Below are 19,771 nucleotides of genomic sequence, written 5' to 3' on the forward strand. Positions count from 1 at the left end.
ATGTTTATTGTCCCTTGATGTACCAACAAGGTGGAATTCAACTTATCTCAATTGTGCTTTGAAATTTATGAGAGCATTTGATAGGTTGGAAGAGGAGGATGAGTATTACAAACTTTATTTTTGTGAAGCAAATGGAAATGAGGAAAAACCCATTGGTCATATGGTTCTTTAGTATTTTATTAAGTGGATACATTAACGCTTATTGTTATTGACACTAACACACACAATGAAACTAATGATATTATATGCTACATGATAGTGTTTTGGGAATTGAACTCTAATTAAGGCAATTTCAAAACATTTTTGCATGGTGAATGAAATGATGAAATTTTGATAGATTTTTTATGTGTGAACAGGTTGGACAAGTTTATAATGAAAAGTGGACAAATTTTTAATATGTGACAGATTTTTTTATGAAGTTTATGTGTGAACATATTTTTTTGGACAGTTTTTGAACAGATTTGAACATAATTTTTTTATGAATTTTATGTGTGAACATTTTTCTTGAATATATATGTATATACACACACACAAATGAGGCAGTTACCCGGGGCTCCCATCTCCAAGTTGCTTATGCTTGGAAAATGCCCTAAACCCCACGGTGCCGGGCCCTACTTTTAACGGCAAGGCATCGGGTAGGACACACGCAATTCAAGTGGTCCTGACTTCGGCGACACCGCGTACCTACCAAAGCATACAAGGCTAGCACTTTTCGGTACCTACACCTGCCACTAGAGAGCCTCTCTTTACCGTGTATCTATTACAGAGTGAAAGGATCGACAGTCTAATCAGGTTCTGATACCACAAAGGGGGCGGTTACCCGGGGTCCCATCTCCAAGTTGCTTATGCTTGGAAAACACCCTAAACCCCACGATGCATATATATATATATATATATATTTATCTATTTATATATACCAGGTCAGGGGGTTTATTTTAACCTCTTAGGCTGAATGTAGAGATGCCCGTAACAATTTGTCATCTAGAATTTATTGTAAAAGTATTGTGAAATGTTGTGAATATATCACTTATCTTAATTTAAGCCAAATCATTACTAACTAAAGCAATCACTTGACTTATAAATATCATCTATCCCACATTCTTTTAGTTTTCTATTTTATTTTTCACTAACTCTAATACGTTGGATTTTGTTAACAAATGTCTTATGGAAAATAGTTAAAATATATTTAATACTCTATTAAATAATATTTTTATATAATGTGTTAGGTCATAATTTTATGTAATTATTAATCCTTTGACTAAATGCACTTTACTTGTAATTGGTAATCTAATTGGGTTTAATACATCAAGAAATATGTTGTTCAAGCATATCAATGTTCATATGACAAGAAACAAGTGAAGAAAAGCTTTTTCATTAAGTCTAAGATAGCTTAACAGATATGCTATCAAGACTAAGATAGAAGCTTGACAGATGCTGATAGAAGCTCGATCTATCAAAAAAATGATTTTCAGTTTTCAAGATCTAAATTGGCCCAACTATGTATTTGTTTAGTTTCTTTTCTCAAACTTTAGACATATATAAGGTTATTTTAAGAGTCGTCACAACGATACAGAGACCAAGATTTATTTTTCTTGTGAGAAGCTACTAGTTTGTACACATAGATTTTTAACCAAGTGCTTCTGATTTCATTTTGATAAAGTAAAGAACTTTGTAGCCAACAACATCCATTCAAGTTGCTGGAGTTAGTCAGTATGAGATCTGCAAAAGGGTTATCACAATTGGAGATTTTGCATCAAGGGAAAGAAGGCTACTACAGATCAATCCAATTGGGTATTGGAGCGAAAGTTCAACTGTAGGTTGGTATTTTGATAGACTAGGTAGTGGTAAGATTTCCCATACTTGTAACCCTTGATTTGATTAGTGAATTTTGGGAGTGGTGACCTTAAAATCACGGTGAGTTTTTTGCCTTCGAGAGTTTTTTCCATTTGTAACAAATCAGTGTAATTTAATTTCCTTGCATTTAGTTTAATTGTGATTTGTTGTGCCTTCAATTTGAATGCAATTTAACCTAATTAGATAACTTGGGTAATTAATTAATTAACCGAGGTCAAGTTATCTTAACCCAACAAGTGTATCAGAGCAGGCACACTCTAATTAGGTTTTAATCTTTGTTGTGTGATCCATTGACCCCTGTTGTTATGGATCGTGGGCAATCCCTAATTATTCTTCCTTTATTTGATGGTACTAACTATGCCTACTGGAAAGTATGCATGATTTACAATCTTTAGATGAGAAAGTTTGGCTTGCAATTGAAGTAGGTTGGACCAAACTTGATGATCCACTGGCATCATTGGATGATACTAAAGTAAGACTGCAAATTTTAATAGCAGAGCACTAAATGCCTTGTTTAGCATTGTGACCAATAAGGAATTCAACAAGATCTCCTTCATTGATAATGCAAAGGAAACATGGACTATTCTTCAAAATACCTATAAGGCACAGAAGTTGTTAAAAACTCAAAACTCCAAAGGCCCACTACCAGCTTTGAGGAAATAAGGATGGATGATGATTAGTCATTTGATAAATTCTATGCAAGCTCAAAGGACATAGTGAATTCAGCTTTTAATCTTGGAGAATAGATTCCAGATCCCAAGATTGTCAAAAAGATTCTCAGATTTCTTCTAGAGTGGTTTCATGCCAAGATCACTGCCATAGAAGAATCAAAGGATCTTGACTCTATTCCTCTAGCAGAATTGATTGAGAATCTGCAAACCTATGAACTAGGTTTAGTAACGATTGGTAAAGGGAGCAAAAGCAAGAGCATGGCCTTAAAGGTCAAGAATGATGATAAAGATGAATTGTTTAAGATGAGGACACCAAGTTCAAATCATACATCACTAGACAATTCAAGAAGTTCATCAAGATTGTGAATGTCAAGGCAAGTGACAAGGATCGCAAACAATCTTGGATTTTCTCAGTTCAATTCCAAGACAAAGGCAAGAGAGAATTCAAAGATGCTGGACAAAGCAATAATGTTCCTCTGGGCCAAAGTGCTAGGATGTTAAGGATATGCACACATGAAGCAAGAATCCCACCTATCTANTTTAAATATGGTTGCAAGCGTGTGTTTCTAGGAGATGTGGAAGTTATAGGACATACCTTAAAGGTAATGGTCCCCATCAAACAGTTATGATTGAGAAGGCCAAACAGGACTTTTATGAGAACTTCTCTGACTTGACGATTTATTCGAAACACTAGGTCATTCTATATGATTGTCCAAACACTCCTCTACTCAGTGCATTTAGCTTTTGGGGTTGGGCTTCTCTATGTGAGATACCCAAGAGGTGTCCCGGTGTGTTCGTTCAAGAGTTATACTCCAACATGCACGCTATCGATACCTCTGTGCCTAGGTTTACCATGGAATTTCGAGGTACACGTATTGTAGTCATCCTAGAGTTTATTTCTAAGGTACTATGCGTCCTTAGGGTAGATCGTCTAGACTACCCTAGACACATTCGTCTCTATTCTATCACTTGAGATGAGATGGCATTACTATTTTGTGAGAAAGCCATGGTGTGGGGAGAAACTTTGAATTTCTCCACAACTAGGTTTGCTAAGGGTCCAAGGATCCTTAATATGGTGATGACCATTGTTCTTACACCACGGTTACACTATAACACAATCATTGATCCTCGTGCTTGTTTTCTTCTTTCTCTCATGGAGGATCTTTCTATAGAGTTTCCTTCACACATAATAGAATCTATGATAGACATCTATCGAGACACTGCTATACGTGATAAGCTCATCTTTCCTTTATCTATCACACGCATCCTCTCACACGTGCATGCCACCATTACTCTCTTTACTCCTTCCTATGCCATGGGTGCCATCAGTAAGGAATCTATTTAGAGGAGTGATGCATAGCTGGTTGCTAAATGGTCTTGTGTGGACTCTACTTCAATGAATGCTGCCTCTGCTTCTTGGCCCTCTTCCTTATCTGTTCCTCATTCTTTCTCTTTTAAAGTAGAGGTCTCTCTCACTGCCATCATGGATTAGCTTTAACTCACGTGTGCTAATTTTGGTAGTCATCTTGACCATCCTTTCGATGAGATGTGTCAGATGAACACCAAGATTGATCACATCGCTTGCCATCAGTCTCTCCTTAGTGGTTTCGGTCATTCTCCCACACTTGAGCCTACTAAGGAGTCTTCTTCGGATGGTGGAGATGATAATGAAGATGATGCTTCTGGCTCCAAGATTGATGATGAGATGACTGCCTCTCAGTGATTCACCCTTTGTCACCCGTGACAAAAAGGGGGAGTAATTTTGTATATGAGAGTAGTTATGTTGTTAGAGGGAGAGCTAGCATAGGGATAGACTAGTTAGGGGGAGAGGTTTTTTTAGTGATGTAATGAGGTTTTGTTGTATCTTTCCAACTATCATGTACCATGGTCTTGTGACCACTTTTACATACATTGTTGTACTTCTTGACACACACACACACACACACATATATATATATATGATGACGTATGTTTCTTTACCTTTATCTCACATGTGTTGCTTTTTTTTTTTTTTTCCCTCTCTCTTCAAGCACATGTTTCTTCTTTTATATAACTTGTCTACATTTCACACTTGATGCCTTGATGGATCTTGTTTAAGTGTTTCAGATAAGACAGGTTGCAAGTCTCTTATGCCATGATCTCTTTTCTTGCAAAATTTTTCAAAAGTTCATAGTAATTGTAGACACCACATTTTGTACTCTTTACGACTCGGGCTCCCGTTCCCCAATGATGCTTAAACTCTAAGGCCTAAGGCCAATTTAGAGCCTAATTAGATACTAATTTGACTTGAGGAGTGTTAAAATGAAAAATATAAGCTTTTAAATGAGCGAAAATCTATTTTTGGAAATAAAATGACCAAAGTAGCCCTCAACCTATATACGTGGGTCACAACCTGCATACACGGACCAAAGCATACGTACGCAAGCACATTCTTGCATATGCAGCTAGGGTTTCAGAAGTATAAAAAAGACAAGTTTTCTATAATAATGGATGAGGTTTAGAATGAATTGCGCATCGTCTAGGAGCCATTCCAAACCCCTTTTTTTCAACTATAAAAAGTCTTACATGGTACATTTTCAAGACACACAAAAATCCCACAGGAAAAACCTAAGATTCACTAGAAAATAGTGAATTAAAACACGCTCAAGTCAATTTTATTTGATTGGGACCTTCTCTGGCCCCAATCCTTTTAGTTTAAAGTTTCTAATCACTATTTTATTAAATTGTAATAGATTTAACTAAGGGGAACAATTAGAAATCAAGCCTTGGAGCTTTTGCTTTAAAGTATTCTTTCTAGCTTTTCTTTTAATTTTCTATCTTTCTTTCTTGTTGTAATCTTGTTTTCGATTTGGTTTATGTTTATGCATGTTTGCCTAGGTTAGTATATAGTTCTGTTTATGTTCTGAGCATGCTAGGTTGATAAAAATTAGGGGTCTTTTTTTTGCTTGTGCCCTGTTTTCCATTTCGTGTTTCTGGGTTAGGGATTTGAGTAAGTCCCACACACGCATGCCATGAGCATGCATACATAGGTGCTTACCCAGAGACCCTAATCCAGATTCCTTATGTTGTTTGTTTAGTTTGTTTCACTTGTTTTGTCCTTTTTTTTTAAAGCCTTTTCACATGTTCATATGTGTTTGTGCTTCCATCTTATATGCTTGTTGTCTCTAACATGCTTAGATTAGGGTTTTTATGTTTGTTTCTTGCTTTTATGCTATGCCATTCATTCGCATGTCCATGCATTAATACTATAGGTGCTATGTTGCTGAAAGGTAAGTAAGGGTAAGTCATGCATTAGAAATGTCCATGCATTTGTGTTGGTTTTATTTTGATGATCTGATGAAGCATGCTTAGATATATGATTAGGGTTTATAATGTGTTAATGCCTTGTTTATGATATGTGATGTATGATAGGGTTTTTGCCATGTTAGATGAATGCTAGGGTTTCTTATGTGTGTTTGGATTTTTTTTTTTTTTATTATTTATGGATAGATAAGCATGCCTATTTAGGGATAAAGATGCCAAGTTGTTTGCTAGATGCATTTTAGTATGTGTGTGAGTCTAGAATACAAGTGTTGAACTAATTTTTAATAAAGTTAAGATCAAGACACAATGATGGGAGGCCAACCTTAGGGTGGGGCAATTTTGGGTGCCTAACACGTTTCCAAGAGCTTACCTAAACTCTGAACCCATACTCTGGTAGTAATATCAATGGTCCTTCCTCGAAAAGGATGCTATATATGGTTCCTAGACCATTGCAAAAACTAGGCGGTGACTCCAAAACAACCCCTTGTTTCCACAGTAATAGTTAGACTTTTGTACTTTTGTGTAATAGTTATGAAGATTGGTGTTTATACTTCTCTCATGATTATGTTTGTGGTTTTGTCACAGATTGCCAAAGGAGGAGATTGTTAGGGTCATAATTTTATGTAATTATTTAATCCTTTGACTAAATGCACTTTACTTGTAATTGGGTAAATCTAAGTTGAGTTTAATACATCAAGAAATATGTTGTTCAAGCATATCAAATGTTCATATCGAAGAAACAAGTGAAGAAAAACTATTTCATTAAGTCTCAACAGATAGCTTGACAGATATTGCTATCGAGACTAGATAAGAAGCTTGACAGATGACTCGATAGAAGCTCGATCTATCAAGAATTACGATTTTCAGTTTTCTAGATCTAAAATTTGGCCCAAGCTCATGTATTTGTTTAGGGTTTTCTTTCTCATAACCTTAGACATATATAAGGCTTATTTTAAGAGTCGTCACACACGAATACAGAGACCAAGATTTTATTTTTCTTTGTGAGAAGCTACTGCATTTGTACACTATCGAGTTTTGTAACCAAGTGCTTCCTGATATTCATTATTGATGAAGTAAAGAACTTTGTAGCCAACAACATCCATTCAAGTTGCTGGAGTTAGTCATGTGTTAGGATCTGTGCAAAATGGTTAGTCACAAATTGGAGATTTATGCATCAAGGGAAAGAAGGTTGCTACAAGATCAACTCCAATTGGGTATTAGAGCGAAAGTTCAACTGTAGGTTGGTATTTTGGGATAGACTAGGGTAGTGGTAAGATTTCCCATACTTGTAACCGCTTGATTGTTGATTAGTGAATTTTTGGGAGTGGTGACCTTAAAATCACCCGGTGAGGGGTTTTTGCCTTACGAGAGGTTTTCCCCATTTGTCGACAAATCATAGTGTTAATTTAATTTCCGTTGCATTTAGTTTAATTGCTGATTTGTTGGTGCCTTCATAATTTGCATGCAATTTAATCTAATTGATTAACTTGAGTAATTAAATTAATTAACCAGAGTCAAGCTATCTTAACCCAACATAATGTTTAAAAAAAAAGTAAAATTATTCACTAGAAAAAAAAAAGTAAAATTATACACATATATCACACAACCATAATTAATTTGTAAGTGTAAGCCAATTGATCATTACCATGTATATTTTATTTTTTGAAAAGTGCAATTTATAGCTTATAGCTATTTAGTGCATTAGTATTTGAGAATGCCAAAAAAAAAAAACTATTTTGCATCCTCAAACACTACTTTATCTGTTTTATCAACCCATTTTACAACTCACCCTACATTCTAGTTTTTATTTTTACATACAATCTAATAAAATAATATAAACTACCTAATAAAATAATAAAAAAAAGTATTATTCTCTCTATTTTTCCCCACTCACTTTTTCTCTTCACACACAACTACATATTAAAATAATATATATATATATATATATATATATTTTACAACCTATGAACAGTAAGGTTGCATATATGCAACCTTACTATACATAGGTCACAATTTTTTTTTTAAGTTTTCAACCCGAATGCAATAGATTTTGAGTGGCTTAGGTTGTAAATAGCAACCGGAGGATGTCTACACTCCCAATGCTGGTGCTACCCTAATATGTTTTATGTTATTTTTCTACTCCTACTTGACTACTAAGACAAATGATTGTCCACCTTTGAACAGGTCCAGAGGAGAGAAAACACAAATTTCCAAAGTTCGGACAAAAGTTGCTTTCTTATTCTTGTTTTCTCCGTATCATCCCAATAATTGAGAATAAGATGAGTTATTCTATTTCCAAAAGCAAACTTACAACTTTTTCTACAACTCCTACTACTAAGCCATGATTGGTTGCCTATTATTTTATATATACTCATAACCTTTTATGTATCAATCATATAAAGAGTTGATTCTCCAAAAAAAATCACATAGAGAGTTGTGATGAAAATATGTTTTTTTTTTTTTTTTTTTTTTTTTGGTGATGCTAAATTTTGTTTATAACTATTCTTGATACTAAATAGAGTAATTTCAGAATCACACATTTATCACATACATTTTTACAACTATCTTATGTGGTAAATTGTGATTCATTGTCTATCACTTTTATATGAACCCACCACTTTTTCTAAATTACTTACATTTGCCACATCAAAGTTGTGGCACCTAAGGACGGAACCGGGATTTAAACTTGGGGGGGGGGGGGTGAAGTTCTTTGTTCAAAAATTTTAAAAAATTGAAATATATATCAATACTAGAGGTTGACAAACGATGCATTGTTAGAATTAATTTTTCAGTAATTTTTTTTTTGAAAAAAAATCACAAATGACAATTTATAATCAGGAGTTTTATAAGTGAATTGGCACGTCGTAATATTTTCAAGGTTTGACCAAGATTAGTCTGATTCTTTATTCTATCGACATTATAAATTTAAAAAAATTATGTATTCTTTTCACATAATTCTATAACTAATAACTTCATAATGCTATATATATATATATATATATATAGTTAAAAGATTCTTAAAAAAAAAAAAAACAAAAAACGATAGTTAAAATTTCAAATCTATGTCAAGCATTATATTAATAAAACAACTAAAATAATGGTTAATAAATATCATTCATTAATATTCAGCAAAAAAAAGGGTAAGACAATTATTGTTGTCTTGGTAAGGTTGAGATTTTTTCCTTTGAAAAATTGCAAGTTTGAAAAAATAGTAAAAAATAAAAAATAAAAGAGATCTATTAAACAATCACATGATAATGGATGATAACTTTGAGTCTTTAACTAAGTAAATAATAAAGTTTTTCCCGTCATTACATTAATTTAGTTAAGTCACAAAATTTATTACCAATAGACTAATCTCATACATGCTTAGGTGGTAGTTTGGGTAAGGCACAAAATTATTGTTTAAACAATATATTGTTGTTGTTTCACACATGTATTACCATTTATGCATGCATGCCAAGTGTGTCCTAAAGTTAATAAAACATTAACTGGTGTGTAGATGGAGTGATCAGCGGTATAAGAATTGTCTTTGCTGCTATGAGGTGGAGTAATTTGAGAGGGGCATAGAGTTCTCAAATGAGATGGAAAAATTGGGTAAAAGTTATTTGGGTTTTTGTGATTTGTTTTGCTAGGATTTGTAATTGATTTGTTGTTATTGTTTTTGCTTAGACTAGATTTATGATTTGTCTTAAGATTTTTCTTATTATCAGAATATGTGTTTTTTTTTTTTTTTAAGATTTTTCTTGTTATCTATTTCTGATATTTATAGGTCAGCTTGTCAATTTTTTGGGAGAGGGAGGCCAGGTATATAAATTTTAGAGCTAAAAGTAAATTTTTTGTGTAAATATATATACCATGGTTTTAAAAACCGAACTGGTCAATCAATCGGTTTGGCACTCGGTTCTCGGTTTTTACCGATTTTTGACCAGTTTTGGCCAGTTGTTGACTAGTTTTGGCTGGTCATGGGTGGTTTTATCGGACCGGATCAATGGCCAGTTTCCGATTGAACCGGTCAAACCAGCCGGTCCAGTCCATTTTTAAAGCCTTGATATATACCATGGGATTCTTTTTTCAAAGGCAGGCCCCGCCTTTGAAAAAAATTCCCTGGTGACACCAAATGTGTGGTCATAGAATTTTTCATTAAACATTTAAAAAAATCTGCAAGTAATATCCATGGATTTAGAATCTCCAATTACATAGGTGTTAAAACTTAGAACACGCATAGGTTAGCTCACAAATATTCACACTGAGAGATGGGATCCATCCCTCCAGATAATGTAAATGCAGCTGCAAGACAAATGGAACATGGAAACACCCCTAAGGAGCTTGATGCTGGAGCTTTATTTGTGCTCAAGTCTAGAGGTATGGCTAGAAAGAGTTTCCTATACACATGAAGATGCATCTCTGTTCCTTGATTTGTGTGAAGTACCTAATTTAATAATTGTAATAGGTTCATGGTTGCACTGTGGATATCACTTGACAACTTCAATTGTAGCCCCAGCACTTCTAAGTCTTCCCTTTGCACTATCATTGACGGGCTGGTTTGCTGGTGTTTTGTGCCTAATTGTGGCTGCATTGGTTACCTTCTATTCCTATAACCTTCTCTCACTGGTTTTAGAGCACCATGCACAGCTTGGTCAGCGCCAACTTAGGTTCAGAGACATGGCTAGAGATATATTAGGTAGGTAGCATACTACATGTTCTGTTTCTTCAGACACTTACAACTATTTGTATAGCAAATAAGCTCATTCTCCTTAATGGCTTGAGTTGCCCTTGCAGGGTTGAATTTACTTCATAATGCTTAGACATCAAAATGTGCCAAAATACATGTATAACTGATGGGTTTAGTGAGTGGACTAATTTGACAGGACATGGATGGGGCAGATTTTTTGTAGGTCCAATTCAATTTGGTCTATGCTATGGTGCAGTCATTGCATGTATTCTTCTTGGAGGGCAGAGCCTCAAGGTTGGTCTGTCATTTTTGCCAATAGGCCTACTGATAAATTGCCATTTTAATCTGATTATCATGTATGAGGGATTTATAGAATGGTATGCCAGATCAATTGCCATTTCATAATCTCTTCAATGTTGAATTTTTGTGAGTTGCGCCCCATGGAATTAATCTATTTACTAGTTCCTGCCTTCTTTTTCTTTTAGGCTATTTATCTACTCTCTAGTCCAAAGGGAACCATGCAGCTCTATCAATTTGTTAGTATATTTGGTGTATTAATGCTAGTCTTGGCACAAATTCCATCCTTCCACTCCCTAAGGCATATCAACCTTGTTTCTCTAGTCCTTTGTCTTGCTTATAGCGCTTGTGCCACATCGGGTTCCATATACATCGGTAAGAATAACAATCATTTTTATGGATTTTGTGTCTTTAGTCTAGTCTCTGTACTTTAATGGATTGTCTAGCAGGTTATTCCAAGAATGCACCTACTAAAGACTACTCCATCAATGGAAGTGCACAAAATCGCGTCTTTGGATCCTTTAATGCTATTTCAATTATTGCCACCACATTTGGGAATGGAATTGTTCCTGAAATACAGGTATTCCAATTTTTTCTTCTGTTTAGTTTTGTCAAAAATGTAAGAACAAGAAGAAAGTAACAAAATCTATTGTTTTCGAACAATACTTAATAAAGTAAATATTACATCATAAGATTTGTTTAATCTAAATGGCTATTTACTACTCTAAATGTAACATTTTATATATGTTGGCATGTTATGTAAAAACTTGGTATCTGAACTATCTTGTTATTCGATACATAGGAGTTTGGAAGAGAATTAAATTTCCCAGATCAATTTTGGTTGCAGGCAACTATTGCACCTCCAGTCAAGGGGAAAATGTTCAAAGGACTATGTGTGTGTTATGCTGTTGTAGTATCTACATTTTTCAGTGTGGCGATTTCTGGGTATTGGGCATTTGGCAATCAGGCCAGGGGAACAGTTCTAGCCAATTTTATGATTGATGAGAAGTCTCTTTTGCCTACTTGGGTTCTCTTAATGACCAATGTTTTCACCCTCTTGCAAGTAGTAGCTGTTACTCTGGTAAGAATGTCATACTCTCTTATAACTAGGTACAACCGGTAAACAGTGAAGAGAATTAGACATCTATTTGGGGCTAAGGTTGCATCATGTCTCTTCTTACCTTGAAATCGAATGATGTTTTGGCACCCACCACCCAGATGTGGGCTTGTTAATGAAGGCCTAAAGGAGTAGCCTAAGTCCTAAGCCTAGTTAACATGAGTACTCTTAGCTCTTGGGATAGCTTGAACACTTATATAGTCATGATCTAACTCTATCCTTATTGAGTTGAACAATAGTTAGGGGGAATTTACAAATTTACATTTCAGTTAGTCAAGATAATTTTACAGGGCAAGATTTTGGAATATATATGGGTTAGAACTTAGCAACTGTCCCTTAAAATAACGATTCTGCCTTCATTTCACTACGATAAGTGTCCATAACACAGACGAAAAGCACAAATAAATTGTTTGCTTGCAAAATGAGATCACAAAGCTCACCAAAGTTGATCAAAACCAATTAAAGTTTACTATCTCCTTTAATTTAGTTATGGAATCAATAAACTGACTGATAAGCACAACTCAATTGATGAATGGGCATGGTTTATATTACGTGTGTCAAATTTAAGGTCAACCGATAAGAACATACAACTATTTTTACATTACCCGTGTCTTGTGCCACATCTTGATTTGATTAAACTTCCTAGCCTATTGCAGGCTTACTTGCAACCAACAAATGAAGTGCTTGAGCGGAAGTTTGCAGATGCAAAGATTGATCAGTTTGCTATTCGTAATGTGGTACCAAGGTTGGTTTTTCGGTCGCTATCAGTTGTTATAGCCACAACTATAGCTGCCATGTTTCCCTTCTTTGGAGATATCAATGCAGTGATTGGAGCATTTGGATGCATACCTCTTGACTTTGTTTTGCCCATGGTCTTCTACAACGTGACTTTCAAGCCCTCCAAGCATGGCTTAATGTTTTGGGCTAACACATTGATTGCCACAATCTTTTCAGCATTGGGTGTGTTGGGAGCAATATCCTCAATTCGTCAGATAGGTCTTGATGCCAAAACGTACCACTTGTTTGCAAATTTGTAGTTAGAACAACTGCTGTGGTAATTAGACAATGACTCCTTTCACTGTTAATTTTGTCAAGGAATTCAAAAGTGAGGCAAATCTATATATTACTAAAAACTGAAGCATAACATTTAATTTGCTATGCTCTGGTTGAGCCACATTAATAGCCATGTCATTATCATTTTTTTTTCTTGAATTTGTCCTACAATATAAAAATAGTTTTCCTAAATTTAAAAATACTAATATAAAGAAAATAATTCCCAACCCTATCTCTTACACGGTTACAATTTTAGACGGCAACCTTTTGTGTTCCACGGTTACAATTTCAAATGACAACCTTTTGTATTCCACGGTTACAAACTCAAATGGCAACCCTTCAGCTTTCACATTATATTAATACAATTTAAAAATAGTTTTCCTAAATTTAAAAATACTAATAAAAGAGAAAATACTTCTCAACCCTATCTTTTACACAGTTATAATTTTAGATAGCAACCCTTTGTGTTCCACGGTTACAATTTCAAATGGCAACCCTTCAGCTTTCTAACGCCAAACTTTGGCTTTCTAACTCCTTCATCTCTTCCTCTCCTCACACTATATTAACACTGAAAAGCTAGATGATTCAGTTTAGATATCTCTAAATCTCAGTTGCTCTTGACCTCTATTCTTGTGACTGCCCTGCATGATAGTTCAATGTAAGGATTAGATTAATAATATTGTTCTTTCTATTGCTATTTTTATTATTATTATTATTTATTATTTATTTTTTTTTTTTTGGTTACTACCTCTTTTGTGTTGTGGGTCATATATGGGTTTATATGTATTTAGGTTGGGTATTTGTATTGATATATGATTGTTTGTTTCTATGTTTAAATTGATTTGGGTTATATATATATATATATATATATATATATATATATATATATATATATATATATATATATATATTAATGTTTGAGATGGTAACATTATTGGTTTATATTGTGTAATTAGTATGATAGAGTTTTAGTAGTTAGAAAATTTAATGATAGAGTTTTAGGAGTATTTGTGTCTGCAAAAATTCAATTGAATGGTGTAATTCGTGCCTGCAGAAGTTCAATTTGCTAAGGTGTTTTAGTAGTTAGCAAATTGAATTATAGCATTTAAAATTCAATATTATACTCAGAACATGATACTTCTCATTTTTTTTTCTTAGTCTCCTCATTTAAGTGAATCCCTCCTTCATCATTGGAATTGATTTAAAATTCTTTCTATTAGTTTTGATTGTATTTGATTGTACTCTTGGCCATCACATGGATATAAATAAAGCGATTACACATCTATAGCTTCGGAAGGAGATTCCATTGTTGGCTGTATAGTTTAGGTAACCAAAAGAATATTTGGCTCTAAAATGGATGAAATGTAGAGTATCCTTGACATTGGAAAAGAATTGTCTACTGAAGCAGAAACTACAAGTGAGAGAGGCTGAACAGTTTATGTAGATATTGTTTAATGAGAGAGGCTAAACAATTTATGTAGTTATTGTTTAATGAGAGAGGCTGAACAGTTCATGTAGAGTATCGTTGACATTGAGAATTTGTATTGTTGTTGTATTCGTATAACTCAAGCGTGACGTGAATTACTAAAAATTTGTATTGCAACTCACCGCTGTTGGTGACCAGAATTTGTATTGCGACTCACAGCTATTGGTAAGAGTTTTTATTGCTCTCTTTATTTGTTTGGGTTGTTTGAAATAATTAAAATTTACTGGTGATATGTTATTAAGTTCTTTAGCGTAGTGAATCCACAACAAGTGTACCCGCTCTGATACCAATTGAGAAGTTCAATATGGGTATGAAACACCCTTGAACGTTTAGACCCCAAATTACAAAATTACCAATTCAAGCTTATATCAAACGATTAACATGCGGAACATGAATATAAGCTAAACACAGAATTGATAAACAATCTAAGCCAAATATAAACACATCCACAGCAATAAATATAAGGCAAAGATAAAGGAAGGAAGATGCAAACACACGGACAACACACGATGTGTTATCGAAGAGGAAACCGAAGTCCTCGGCGAAAAACCTCTCCACCGCCCTCCAAATGGTCAAATAATCCACTAAAGAATGTAGTTGGGATACATGAACAGCAGAAGACCCTCCAAGCCTAATCTACCCAAGTACCTAAGCCCTCCAAGCTTCTTACTCCAACGAGGTTACGCCGAACCTATTTCTTCTTTAGCTTCCCGGATTCCGCTATAGCCCATAGCATCAACCAATTAGATTGGTTCTTCCAACTGCTTCCCAAAGCACCAAATAAACCTTCTCACGGATATGGGTATGGTGAGAAAAGGATTTGGCTAAGAACCTCTCAAGGGTATAACAATGGAGAGGGAGAGAGTAGAGGAATTTGTAGAGACTCTAAGGTAAAGATTGGGGATGAGGCAATCTTGTTTTTCTCTAGGGTTTTCTCTCACAAAATTCTCTCTGGAAGCTCTCTCAATATGATGGGTATAAGGGTGTATATATAGTAGGGTGAGAAGGGAATGCAAAACGTCAGTTTTTGCCAAACAGGGCAAGTTGGCGACTTGATCTCGTGGCTTGTCCAAGTCGCGAAATCAAGTCGCGACGTAACGGCCTGGCCAGACTGGAACTTTTGTTCTGTAGCGTGACAGCTGGCGCGACCCTTCAGCTTCCCAGTGTGCCTCTCACATGACTGCCTTTCGCGGCTTGCCAGTCGCAAACCACCCGTGAGTCCTAGTCGCGAGACTCTGTTTGTCTTGCACACTCTTGAGCATTTCTTCACATCTTCTCACACACTACCCTTACAATTTTCCCACCTAAATACAGGGTTACTAAATGCTAAATTACAAGCAAATTGGTCACAGAATAAAGCCAATTAAATGGTTGATTAAATTCAACCTTACATGTCCTAAGAGCGCCTCTCTCTTTCTCTGCTTCTTTCCCCGTTTCCTCGTTGCCTCTCTCTCTTTCATCGCCTCTCTATTTCTAGTTCCGTGTTTCTTTTAATATTAACCTGTTATTTTTTTTTTATATTTACTAGTCGCTAACCCGTGCAATGCATGGGAAAGTTCTTAGAAATACTAAAATTTTCCAATTAAGGAGTGGTCAATTCAGTAAAGTTCTTAGAAATATTAAATTTTTTTAATTAAGGAGTGGTCAATTCAGTGAGAAAATGAATGTCACTATTAATGTTTTTGGAGGGTTGAAAGAAATTTAGTTAAGATAAATGGACCTTTTTGCTGTGGATTTTAAGGAATAAGTCACACAAATGGTTAATTAAGACACTAATATTCAAAGGAATACACAATTCATTAGAATGTAAAGGATTTGAGTTGGTCAGCCAAGGTGTGTGTGTAGTGATCTCGTCTCATATTTCTTAGTCTACCAACAAAATTTTGAAAAATAATATGATGTTTAAACATTGGTTATTACCTGCACAACAAAAAGGGTAAAATTTCAAATCAAAATATTACATATCACATCTAAAAGAAACACTAACAAAAAGTAAAAATATACGACATGCACTAATAACAAAAATTTATAATATTTGAAGAGTTTTGCAAATCAACTCAAAAAAATCTTATTAAATTGGTCAGGGGCAGCTTCACTAACTATATTATCAATATAAATAACCTTCTTCATAAGACTTTTGCTTAAATTATCATGCTAAATATGAGAAAACAAGTGCAAGCATATTGTTGTTGACTTTACACTATATCCCAATGAGTTTCTCTTGGATTGCTTCATTCTTCTCTCTGTCTTAATAGCTAAAGCTCCCCCGTCATAACGTTCCTGCCTTGTAAAACTTTGCAGACAAAAGCAGAATCACTCCACCTTTGTTTATCTCTCAATAATTAAGAAAGATAGCTAACTTACACATTTCCAGAATTTTCATTTTCTACTTTTGCATCCCCCAAAAAAAGTTGTCCTAATTTTATCAAAAGCCTACCTGCCATTAGTATTAAAATTATTAGTATATACACCATTAGCATAGATACAAATTAATTTAAGAGTTGCCTTGTTTTAAAAAGGCCATAAAGCTCAAATATCACCAGCAACCAAATAAAAGAAATCATTGCTCAGTACTAACAGTAAAATTCTCATTAATCTAGTGCAATATAGAACAAATGTAGATTTTATAAAAATATCCTATAATACTCATACAATATATCTTTCTCCCATATTCATGTGCTAAATGGTTTTGCTTTAATATATAAACATAATAAGGATTTGTGTCAATACTAATATGCTACACACCTAATGTAGATTTTGCTCTCATATATTTTGTGCCTTAGTGACAAAATTCACAAAAGTCCCATCCAGTATTTTATTGAAAAAGGAATGAAATAAAAAAATAATTAAAAATCACAAAATGAAGAACCAAAAATCGAGAACATAGAGGGAGATTGTTGGAAGCAAAATTAACGAACCTAGCATGAATTGTGAAGAGTCAATTGGTAAGATTTTAGACTCGATTAGAAAGGAAGCAACTCTAAAAGTTGAAGCTCGCCAAACTCTCTTGCATTGTTTTTGTACCTCCTAAGGTAGGGATACCAAGGGTTTTACTGGACAAAAATCTAAATAGATTAAAATGGAAGATGGCAAAAGAACTTAACAATTTATTTATAACTGCTGAAAATGTTATAGGATTTCCAAAACTGCTAAAGTTTGTCAAAGTTAACAAATTTTATATACCTAATGGATAAAGATGAAAAGCATATATTAGCAATACAAATATAAGCATATACTACTTATGCATAAAGACGAAAAGCATTGTCAGTAAAATCATTTGGAGTACAAATATAATAGCAATACCATTAACCACTATTCAATTGGCAAAGCTAAAAATTGTTTTGGCAATCAAACAATCTAGACGTAAAAATAGCCTTTTATCTTCCACAGCCTTAGGGTGTTATCTATAGAAGCAGTAGCCACAATGATACCTTCCACAGCCTCTTTTTCTAACAAAGACAGCACCACCTTAACAAAAAAAAGTTCCCATGAATCAAAATTCCTAAGCAAATATAAATATAAAGTTTGGTTTAGGCATTGTTACAAACACTTTGGGGAGAAAATAACATAGTCACCAACCAAAATCTTCAACTTGTAGTACAACTTCAAACAAAATACAAATGTATAAATAGTTACTAAGTATTTAACATCTAACCACTGTAATTTATCACACACACAATGAAGTATACAAAAAATTTCCAATACCAAGAGCAATATAAACAAAGAGAAAGTAAGAAAACACAGAAAGGACACTTACAATGTGGTTCATGTGGGTGTGAGAGTATGCAAACTTATGCAGGTTTTGTGGCCTGTGATTGACAGATCCTTCACCAATAACTTTGTTTTATATTCATAACACTCTCAGCTACAAACCACCATCTAAAAAATACACATAATTTAGTAAATTGACACAAAATTAAAATAGAACGGGAGGAAAAATCCACATTAAACAAAGGCCCTAGAAGGGCAGTAAATAAATTAAATTTACTAAAATTAACAACAATTTATAGCATAATAACATATTACCAGTAAATTTTATTTACTTCAATCAACCCAAACAAATAAAGACCAATAAAATTATGGTATATAACACCAATAACCTAGAGGACAGAGGTCAGAGGTCAATTCGTGTTTTATGTTTTTTAGGGAAAAGATGGAGAGGTTGAGAGAGAGTTGAAGAAGAAGCAAATATCTTCAATTTTGCATGGGTTCAACCTTAATCAAAACCAATTATCCAAATACCTAAATTAAAGAAAATCAAACCAAATCCAAATACCTAAATCTAAGATAACAAAAATTAAAATACCTGCACTGGTAGCAGCTTTGGTGGCATATGACGGTGGTGGGAGGCTGACACATTTTGCCACTGAAGGAGTGTGAGAGTGCCCATGGGATATGGTTTAGGGGTTTTGAGAATTGAGAGAGGCAAAGGTTAGAGAGAACGGCAAAAGAGAAGAGACAGTATAAAACCTAAAATAAAAAAGAAAAATAAAATAGTGGTAGAGCATTGGGTTCAGGTTTTAAAAAGGTTTTATTATTATTATTATTATTATTATTATTATTATTATTATTATTATTATTATTATTATTTCCGATCACTTAAGTAGTGGCATACACTTTCCTTCGACTTCAAGTAGTTTGGACATTTCTTTTTAAAATGCCCATGCCTTTACATTCAAAACATGTAATTCCTTGTGAGGATTGGAATCTTTACCATCTTTCTTCGGAAGTCTTTCTTCTCTTTTTCGGCACTCTGGAATTTTCTTTTGTCACCAAATTTCCACTATTCTTGAGTTTTAGGAATTTCCGGAAGTTCTTTACAAGATACGCCACATCTTTATCTACTGTATCCTCTTCCGAAGATTCATGAGACACTATCCTCTCATCAATTGTCTTAAGAGCAAGGATTTGCTCTTCTTCGCTGAAGGAAGAGACAACTCATATGTCTGTAGAGAACCAACCAGCTCTTGAACCTTGATTTCGTCAAGATCTTTGCTCTCTTCAATGGCTGTAACTTTGGCATGAAAACTTTCTGGTAGTGACCGAAGGATCTTCCTTACAACTTTAGACTCTTTTGTCTTTCCCCAAATTAAATTTGCCGATGACCACCTCGTTTAGCTTACTATAAAAAGAGTCAAAGGACCATCCTCATCCATCTTTAGTTGCTCAAAGCGAGTGGTCAGCATCTGAAGTTTGGTGTCTTTCACCTTCTTGGTTCCTTCATAGGTCGTCTCCAGAATCTCCCATGCTTCCTTAGCAACAGTAATATGTGAAATCCTGTGAAATTCTTCTGGAGAGATACCACAGAAAATGGC

The 19,771-nt window shown here is 34.4% G+C and overlaps 1 protein-coding gene and 1 long non-coding RNA gene across 3 annotated transcripts; one reads left to right on the plus strand and one right to left on the minus strand.

Moving 5' to 3' along the window:
- Window positions 1-10,004: 10,004 nt before the first annotated feature.
- On the plus strand, window positions 10,005-13,091 carry LOC111988700 (GABA transporter 1). 2 transcript variants are annotated; one of them, XM_024020488.2, is made up of 7 exons: window positions 10,005-10,193; window positions 10,282-10,512; window positions 10,700-10,797; window positions 10,989-11,175; window positions 11,250-11,380; window positions 11,648-11,881; window positions 12,574-13,091. In XM_024020488.2, the coding sequence occupies exons 1-7, from the start codon at window positions 10,085-10,087 to the stop codon at window positions 12,952-12,954; spliced, it is 1,371 nt and encodes a 456-aa protein (XP_023876256.2). In that variant the 5' UTR covers window positions 10,005-10,084; the 3' UTR covers window positions 12,955-13,091. The 2 variants fall into 2 exon arrangements, with proteins under 2 accessions (XP_023876256.2, XP_065632153.1); XM_065776081.1 differs by lacking the exon at window positions 10,005-10,193 and having other exon boundaries at window positions 10,449-10,512; window positions 10,611-10,797.
- A 3,353-nt stretch (window positions 13,092-16,444) lies between these two features.
- On the minus strand, window positions 16,445-18,956 carry LOC136068637 (uncharacterized). The gene is made up of 3 exons (XR_010629985.1): window positions 18,763-18,956; window positions 18,214-18,335; window positions 16,445-16,893 (listed from the first exon to the last, which is right to left on the minus strand). It is a non-coding gene; the product is annotated as an uncharacterized LOC136068637 (long non-coding RNA).
- Window positions 18,957-19,771: the final 815 nt, after the last annotated feature.

Source organism: Quercus suber, unplaced genomic scaffold, assembly GCF_002906115.3.
Source record: "Quercus suber isolate HL8 unplaced genomic scaffold, Cork oak 2.0 scaffold_127, whole genome shotgun sequence".
NCBI lineage: Eukaryota > Viridiplantae > Streptophyta > Magnoliopsida > Fagales > Fagaceae > Quercus > Quercus suber.